At 43.3% G+C, this 9,522-nt stretch overlaps 1 protein-coding gene across 1 annotated transcript in view; it reads left to right on the top strand.

Annotated features, from left to right (window-relative positions):
* Nucleotides 1–695: 695 nt before the first annotated feature.
* Nucleotides 696–9,522, top strand: part of CAPN8 (calpain 8) — a 30,444-nt gene continuing 21,617 nt past the window's right edge. Inside the window, exons 1-2 of the mRNA XM_051783557.1 lie at nucleotides 696–1,004; nucleotides 3,667–3,736. Coding sequence (XP_051639517.1) covers nucleotides 768–1,004; nucleotides 3,667–3,736 — 307 coding nt within the window. The 5' untranslated portion in view covers nucleotides 696–767. The remainder of the gene's footprint in view (nucleotides 1,005–3,666; nucleotides 3,737–9,522) is intronic.

Genomic DNA, 9,522 nt, shown 5'->3' with positions numbered 1-9,522 from the left:
TTCTGTCTGGTGAAACAATTTCCCATTTTTGGCCTAGGTCATGCTCCTGGATTGTATCCTTGCCCTCTGCAGATCATATAGTCAAGTGGTCAGCTTTAATTCTGTCAAGTTCACACCTTTTATTGATAATAAATTAAGTTAAAAATTCCTACTGCTTTGAGAGTACTAAAGAGAGGGGGCCTTTTGAAAATACCCATCACTTAAGCCAAAAATGTGTTCAACTTTCCCCTAGCTCTAAAGCTCCATGGCATCTCCATAGCCGTGTAAGCTGTAGCAATAGATACCCAGCTCCAGGTTTTGTGGCTGTGCAACCCTCCAACAGCACAGAGTCCAACCTCAGAAGGAGGAAAGGAGTTTTAAACCATCTTCACCTGGATTTTTAAAGCATTGATCCTCAAACCTGACTTTCAGCACACTAAACTCACACAATCACTTTCTGTGTGTAAACAGGTGTGTCTGCAAAAACATTGTTTTCCCTTGCTCCTTGTTAAAAGAGTACTTTAAAAAGGGACTGCAAAAAAAGCAAATAGCATGGGAGCAGCACCAGGCAGTGCCCACAGTCCCAGCCGTGCTGGCTGTGGCTCCCGCCAGCTCCTGCCTGTGTCTCTCAGGTACATATTTGCACTTCTGGTGCCTCCTCCCTCCAGGGCTGCAGGAGCACTTAGAGCAGTCCTTGGCTCCACCCGAGCCTGCTACCTGCCTATACTGACCTCCTCTCCCAGGAGGCAAAGCCAGAGCTGCACCACACACTGGGAGGGTGGGCAGGCATGTCCAGGGTCGCGGCAAGGCTGTGCCAAGAAAGAGCGGTGGCGGATGGGCTCGGATCCAACAAGAATGCCATCAAGTATTTGAAGCAGGACTATGAAGCCCTGAAGCAGCAATGCCTGCAGACTGGCACCCTGTTCAAGGATGAGGAGTTCCCAGCCTGTCCCTCTGCTCTGGGCTACCGGGACCTGGGACCATACTCCTTCAAAACCCAGGGGATAATCTGGAAGCGCCCCACGGTAAGAGTGTCTATTTTACTGGGTTCAAATCTAATCAAAGCACACCTGAACATGCATACTAAAGCAGTGGTGAGCCTGAATATCCACTATTCCTGTATGTTTTCTTCTTTAATTCTATCTTGCATTACCTCCATGGTTGGCAGAAGCAAGGCTGGAAAGAGGGTGGGGAAAAAAAATATCATTGTCTTCTAAGCCCATTATAAAGCAAGGAGTCTGTGGGAACCTGCTTCATGGGAACAGGCTTCCTCCCTGTCCATCCCAGATCCTCAGAGCTACAAGTCCAGGGTGCAATCTAGAGATGGGTTGAAAAGGCCCATGTGTATCCAGACAGACCATGGGGTACCCCTGGAGCCGTCGATTGTAAAAGTACCCACACCAAGGTCTTGCCACTGTGCACCTCAGGAAATCAGGCTAATATGTAAATAAAATCCTCTGTCTCACTTCAAGCTACATATAACAGTTAAATAGCAATTGACTGGAATTGCTATTACCCAAATACATATATCCTACAAATGGCCTCTGATTTTAAGAAAGTAATTTTCATCAGGAAAGATTAGATGATGATTTTTTTTTAAAACTGCAAAATCAGGGCTTCAGAGATTCTTCTGCACTTTCATTTTTCAGCCATTTGTTTCTGTCTCTACTTTGCTCCTCCTTTGTCATTTTGGCCCTTCTTGTAACATCAAGAAATATTAAAAAACTGAGGAAGGAAGGAAAAATCTCCAAATGACTTACCTCCCTCTGATGTGGGCAAGGAAAATGAGAAGAACAATAGATTTCAAGACTTTGATTTTTGTTGTGTTTTTCACCTGAAAAGTGAGAAACAGAAATTTGCAGGTCAAATAACTCCAGGCCTAATAATCCTGGCAACCCCATTTGTCCATAAGCACCTTACTCTGGCACCTGGGTGTTACAGAAACAAGTACCATGGATGTGTCTCTTGGCTTTGCCTGTCCTTCTGGAGGTCAGCCTTAGGAAACTCATTAAATTAGACTTGGGCTACAACACTGAGCCTGCTGCAGGCAGAGACACCCACAAATGTATCAAGGTAAGGAATAACTGAGGTCTGAGATCCAACAGGGTTAAATGTTCCAGTCCTGCCTGCTAGAGACCTGCCCTCACGGGACCCCTCTGCCTTCCCAGCACTCATCAGAGACACAAGCAATTTATGAACACTTAATCCACAAGTACTGGGACCCACTGGCTTATCCCTATGCAAGGGTCAGAGCCCAACGCTGCTGCAAGGTGACACAAACTCTCTGCTTTTCTCTCTTCAGAGGGACCCGGATCTAATCTGTTTTTATGTGTTGTGGGTGACTCCTCTTGGAGGCCACACCCTTCTCATTTTTCTACCAGTCAGCAGGTTTCCATCTGCAAACTCTGCCTGTGATTGCAGGCTGACAGGATCACCACTCACTTCCCTGTCTGCATCCAAACCAGAACCAGTGGGTAACTGGGAGAAAACCTGCTGGAGAAGTGCCCCCTGCAAAACAAATATCTGCTAATATCAACCCCTGAGACTGCTGCTTTGCGGACAGCAAGTGTTAGACACTGCCACCACAGACTTATCTTCCGATTTCAACAGTGGGTTTATAGAAAGAGAAAAGATGGAAAGTCAGCTGTGTGAAAGGTGTATGTGGCACTTAGGAGTGGCTCAGAAAGGACAGGTGTCTAGGTGAGTAATAAGTCATATGCGGCTGACTGACACCAGGTGCACTGCTTTGGAGGGAGGAGAGAAAAACCTACAAACCCCCTATTTCTGTGGGGTGGGTAACCTGCTCCTGACTCCTATCCACCGAACAGAAGCAAAAAAGAGGTAGCTGAGATGCCACCTATTGCAAGAGGAAATTGGCTCTTTGTCACACACATGCACACAAGTAGTCCTGGGTTGCCCCTGTCTCTCCACAGGATGCTCAAAGCTGACAACTACTGCTCTCTGTGAGAGCCAGTGACTACCTAAACTGTCCTCAGCCCTGCTTGCCAAGTTAGGCTTCCTATAAACTGCCCCTTGCTGCCATCCAGAAACTCGTGGAAAATGCTCAAGAAAACAAAGAAGGCTTTTGTCTCTAGAGAGACAATATTAACTTCCTAATATAGGCCATGAATTGTTGGAGAGCTCAGAGTTGGGACAGGAGTGACAGTCATTGCCATAACCTACTTGGCTGTCCCCAAAGGGCCAGGAAGAAAGGAGGGTTGTTGCTAATAAAAGCATTTGCGTGGTTGGCCTCCCAGGAAGCAGGGTCAGGGTTGGGGAACATCCTCCACGCTGTTGGCAGTGGAAACTCAGCAGAGCTCCACTGGCACAGGCAGCAGCAACAGTCACAAACTCACTTGCACTGCTTGAACTAAAATCTCAGCAAGACAGAGTAAGTTGTAAATGCCGAGGTTGAATTTTCACCTGTCTCCACAGTAGCAAAAATTCTCACTAATATCACTGACAGTCTCAATTAGCAGGATTTGCCTCAAAAAATACAAGCAGTCCTCATTTTTTTTACAGAAATGTTGTTCTGAGACCATGTTAATCAGAGAGAAGAGAAAAGATATATGTTATAAGAAAAGTTGAAAGTGTTTAATATTTTTTGAATATTGAAACAAGGAACAAGAAAAGGGAATTTTTCAGACCAGAAAGGGTGATGCAAACTCTGAAATTATGTCTTTTCAGGAATTATGTGCCAACCCTCAGTTCATAGTTGGAGGAGCTACCCGAACAGATGTCTGCCAAGGAGAGCTGGGTATGTACAGTGCTTCTGAATTTTGTTTTGTAAGAAGAAAAAAAATGCAGATTCATTTAAAAGTTCCTCATACACGGACCATTTTATTTTACTGGCTATCTCCCAGATGTAGTATGGAGAAAGGCAGATACCCAAGAAGGGGACCCATGTACCAGCATTGCTGCCTGAGACAGGGTATATATATGGGCTTGTAAGAGCTATGTCAAACTTGGAAGACACCAAATTGTCTCCTGGGGGAGGGAAGCTAATTATGTGGAGCAGAAGGCTGGCTTGCTCTTGACATCTTAAGATAGAGTTGGACACCAACCTAATCATGAGAACACTTGCGCCGAAGCAAGACAGTGGGCTTTGTGCCCATCCCAGCAAGAGCAGCTTCAAAGACTGTGGGGACAATGGACACCAGGGAAATTTTCCCCTGTAGCCTAGTCCCTAGGGGTTTTTATCTGGGAGGCAGAGCAAGTTCCAGCCTCAGTTTCACACAAAACAAATACGTAACAACCAAGGAATAGAGCAGGAACTGGTTTAGTAGAGAGGCTGGGTCTATGACCATTTTGTGCCAAGCAGGGTGATCCAGGCAGGGGTTAGAAACAAAGACCACATAATAAAAAATGAACAGAGCACATAAACCTCCATAATATGATCCACAACAGCAAAATGTTCCAAGGCTTTCATGCTGAATGCTCCTTCTGCTTGTACAGCATTTGGCATAGAGCTGCGAGCAGGGACAGGAGCAACTGGGCACCAGCCACACCATGCAAGCTCAGACAGAAAAGACAGTGTTGCTCAGCTCCCCAAATTAAGGCCTGATCCAGAGGAGATGTCTCTCAGGCAGCACTCATCCTCTCCTGGAGATCCATCACAGAAAAACTTTCTTACACGTTTTTCTCCAGGGCTTGCCGTTGACTTAACAGAGCTGCCGTGCAAGCGGCCAGAAGGGAGCTGTAACGGGACTTGATCCCCCCCTCAAATAGCTGCTGCAGCAGCTGCCTTCCCTGCCTGCCTCACTGATAAGATCCAGCTGCAGAAGACAGCAGTAGCAACCTCTCCTGACTACATATAGAGGCAGGAAGGCTGAAGCTCTTGTAATGAGAATTTGATAGATTAGACACAGAGAAATCAGCCTTTCTCCCTCCTGTGCTGCTAACTGCAGTACTCCTGACCTCACTGGTTTTCCAGCCCATCCATTGTGCAAATGAGATTCAAACAATTTCTGCAAGTCATTGGCAATAAATAATACCAATGCTGGTCTTGTAAACACAGCACCATTAAAGCAATTGCTGAAAAATTCCCTGGTGTGTGGGCTTATACTCCAAATGCTAAAAATAAGGTGCCCAATCATATACTTGCTCCAGGATATTTATTTGGTGGATGCTGGGGAGATCACTTACTCTGTTTTAGGAAAATGGTTCAGATAAGTAATAAGAGACATTTCTTGTCACCTTCTATTTGGGAAGTTTCTATAATAGCATTAAAACAGAAAAAAGATCACATGCCTGACATAAAACCTCATTTTCCTTGACAGTTTACAAGCTATAGGACTGAAGAATATTACCTATTCTTAAACTAGAAAAGGTCAATGTGTTATTTGTGTTTAGCTTGGAAACTGAATACAAATACTCTGAGTCCTTTTCTGCTTCTGTCACCTGCTGAATGTCTCTGTGGAGTCCCAGTTCTTTATCCTCAATGGGCTTTCATTAGAGACTGCTGCCAAAATCCATCAAATAGTGGTAAAAACAGAACTGGACCCAAACTCCTCCTGTGAATCTGGGGATAGTGTCTGGCTCTGGGTTTTCTGAGGCCAGCTTTTGGTGGGCAGTACCCCAAGTGCTAGTTCTGAAAGCTGCTCCGAACCTAGAAGAAAAGTCCCGAAATCTAATTCTGCTTTTATTAGGAGCTTGCTTTTCTCTCTCTTACTCTCTCACCAACAAAAAAAAAAAAAGATAATCCAATTTGTTTCTGTAAGGCTGCTTACAGTTGCTTCTACACACACTGACCCTTCACAAAAACAAACTTCAGGCATGGGACTTCCCTTCTAGCATTCGGGTGTTTGCTTTACATCTCCGAGGCATACTAAGCTTTTTTGGTATTTGATCCAATACCTTGAATATCAAAGTCCTTGTTACTAAAACCCTCATGTAAAACACTTCAATTGAAACAGACCCTGATTACATATTTACATAAGCCACGTATGTGACCGGTTAACAAGTCCTTGAGGGAAATAGAGCCTATTTTCAATAATCTTTTCTGACATGTTTCTTTTCTTTTAAAAATAAAACTGCAGGTCTGGGTTTATATGAACAAAAGGAACAAGAAAAAACAGAGTTAGTCTCACTCCATTAAACTTATTTCTTTGACAACAGTGTAAGCTAGATGAATATCAGCTTGGGAAGTTTGATGGGAACTTGAAAGACTTGAAATATTTTAAACGTTCTTTGAACCGTATCTTTTTGATACCCTAGTAACAACTTGAAATGCAGTCACATAGTCTTAGTTAATAAAGGTGACTTATGAAGTTTTCTTGCAGCTATCTGAATAAGTTAACATTAGAACTGTTTGCAGAAGTTCTTAAGAAGCAAGTGACATAAATTTAATTTTAATAATATAAAACATACTGAAAACCCCTCAGTTTAATATTAGCTTTCCAGATCCACACTATTTGTATTCATGAGCTGCCTTTTGTTCTGAATGCTCAGAGGCTACTCCAGGCACTGCAGCTCCTTTGGCCCGGGCTGTCAGCTGGAGGAGTCCCCTGAAGCCAAGGCAGATGCATGAGTTCACACCAGCTGAGGAGCCCACCCCATGCATGCTTTGTGCATGTCTTGTCCTACAGGCAGATTTAAAGAGATTACAGGTACAGAACAAACCAAAGCCTGACAGCTCTGAGATAGAGCTGATACCTGTTGAGGGAACCTATGAAGCGGGTGTAGGTAGGACAGTACTTAATAATATTGGGTTTGTTCACTTATTTTGCTGTTAGACGTTAATGTATGGCCCCTCTGACGTTCAGTGCCGTGGCTAAGGGGCATTGGAGTTCTAGCAGATATATCTCGTAGCTGTCAAAAAATACATTCACTGAGAATTCTGAGACCTCAAAGAGAAGAAAGCCTGTTCCTTTGCTGGGTTCTCCTTTGCCTTTCTGTACACAGCTGCAGAGCATAATTCATTTCCATAGAAAACCTCAGGAAGCCTTTAGAAATCTCAAAGCAGAGGCAGTCTGCATTGCTATAAATGATAAGCTAGTGGGTCAGTGCTTCCTTGATGTCTGGTATGATGCCCCAGGTACTACGAGCTCTGAAGAAGGGCTTCCAGCAGAGACTAAAGCTGAGAGTCAGTGCTGCTTGACAATCCAGGAGGCAAGAGCCAGAGCATTGTATTTGGATCCCTTCTGAACACCAGGCATCGCTGAAATAGCAATAAGCCAGAATACAGTCAGGACAGAAACGCCTTTGTGCTGTCCAGTTAGATCTTGGAACCAAACACTTGGACTTTTGGCTAAATCTCACCATCTCTAGGTCAAAGAAGAGTTCAGATATTCTGTGTCTAGACACTTCAATGGTAGCTAAACAAAAACCGAGCACTGCTCTGTAGCAACTGAAACTAATCAAATTTCTCATTTATTTTATGGCCTCTGCAAGTGCAGCATGCTTGGGTAAACATCATCAATACAGAGGAGTCGCTCAGCTCCCAGGTCACTGAGGATTCGGTATTCTCTGCAGCAATTCGATTATCTCTCTAAACCAGGAGGTGACTGAGTAGCACTGAGAACATGAGCCATCTCAGTACATCTGTGAGCAGCAAGTGATTTTATTTCAAGTGCACTAACAGTCAAAGTAATTCTCTGTATATGGACACAGACACAGGAGCTAGGCACAGCTAAGATTCGTGTTTACCCTTTCCACCACAAACTCAAGGTCAGAATTGCTTAATAAAAAAAAAAATAAATAAATTGGACTTTACGACCATTTCAAATAACTTCATGTCCATGCATCGAGCTGGCTTCTTTTTTGGACATTCAGCAGCAACAGCAAACACTGTAATTGGCACTTGTCTGAAACTTCTACTCATGATCTATGAGGCTGAGTAGAAGCAGCTATATGCCTATAGGTGATATAACTTCACAGGGCTAATGTTGAGAGGGTTTTTTTTAGAAAAATAAATCTTTTTATAAGCTAAAAGGCTACAACTTCAAACACAGAGTGAGCAGACATGCTTTTTGATATTGTCATTTTTTTTGACTATAAGTTTACTGGAAATACATTCTAAATAATTAATTTAATTAATTGGTCAATTGGCCTCTTTTCCTTTCCCTCAAAAAAAATCACTTTTTTGGAAAGGAATAAAATAATTTCCTTACAGTTTGAAAGATTACTCCTAACCTTTAGCTGAATCAGGGCAAGTTTGAGTGGTCCTATATAATTTGTCTATCTAGGGAACTTGTGCTGTTGCACTGTCCTTTTGTCATAATCACAAACAAAACTCCAAAATTTATTGCCCACAAAATTATGTTAAACTTTGAAAAAAGGAACATGGACTGTCAAGTTGTACTTTTTTAAGAACTAGTAATCTATTATCCAGTGGGGCTGAGAAGGCTTATTAATAGGCCATGATCCCATTGTGGTGTATAAGAAGGTAAGAGGCAAACTGTGCAGTTTAGGCTCCATTATGGAAGCTCCTTGATATGGACAGATTTCTACATCCTCTTTAATTTGTCTTAAAGTAAATATCACAGGAGCTTGAATGTCACACATCACTGCTACATAAAGATGCCCCCAAACCATCTACATTCAGACACCCCATGCAAACCCTCATTTTTATCAAGTTACTGCACAGCAGCCAATTCCCAGTTGGTTCCTTTTGGAAGGCATGGTTGATATTTGTTCAGGCACAAGCTTAGTCAAAGATATTAGGCCCCAAAGTAAGGTTTAGAGACAGGACTCTGCATTGCTTAAGGCAGGCATAGCTACTTTTAAGGCCAAGTTCACCACTGCAATTCTTCCAACACAATTCTTTCCAGGCTTGCTTTGAGCAGGCTTGCCTCTAAACGCTTCCCTGGGAAGTTGGACTGCATGGTGTGTTTGAGAGAGGCAGGAGCACCCACATCACTCACTCTCCCAGACGATAAGAAGTTAATTCATGCTGTAAGATAGCTGTAAAGGATTTCACGCTGCATTTGGCATCTTATGGGGTTGAGATTCTAAAATTGTTCAGTTCTGAGTCAGGGAAGTAAATAACATACTTAAGGAAACCCCCCTCATTTCACTGAATCTTCTGCCTAATTGCGCATCAAACATACACCATCTTCAGCAAAGCCTGCAGTAGTTTCTTGTTCACTGACTATAAAATCTTGGCCTGGACCAGGAAGGGGAAACCCTTCCACGTGTTGCATATTGGGAGAGCACCAACTTGTCACTTCTGCAGACCTTCTCTGGCCTCAGCGGGGGTGGAGGGACAGAACAGGGACACCAAGGTCCCCCATCTTGCCATCTTCTCAGAAATAATGTTCTGCACTTCACAGCATACCAGGAACAGCCAGAGCAGCAAGAAAACCTGGAGTAATTGAGAAAATGAGGATTTCAGTTCTAACTTGATAAGGCTTTTCATCTTCCTCCTCTGAAAATCCTTTCCCCACACTTATCATCATTATTTCTACCTCTCCAAGGAAAACAAAATTATAACAGCTTAAGGCATGCACCTGTACCAAGGAAAACCTCAAAGAAATAAACACAAAGCAGATCTGGTCTTAGACTCATTTTTTCCTATGTCTGCGTTTCCTTGGCAGAGGAGGT

This window comes from Manacus candei, unplaced genomic scaffold (genome assembly GCF_025592945.1).
Source record: "Manacus candei isolate 608988 ecotype Guabito, Panama unplaced genomic scaffold, ASM2559294v1 h1tg000017l, whole genome shotgun sequence".
In the NCBI taxonomy this organism is placed as follows: domain Eukaryota; kingdom Metazoa; phylum Chordata; class Aves; order Passeriformes; family Pipridae; genus Manacus; species Manacus candei.
The sequence above is the reverse complement of the archived record's forward strand: the minus strand, read 5'-3'. Positions and strand labels throughout refer to the sequence as shown.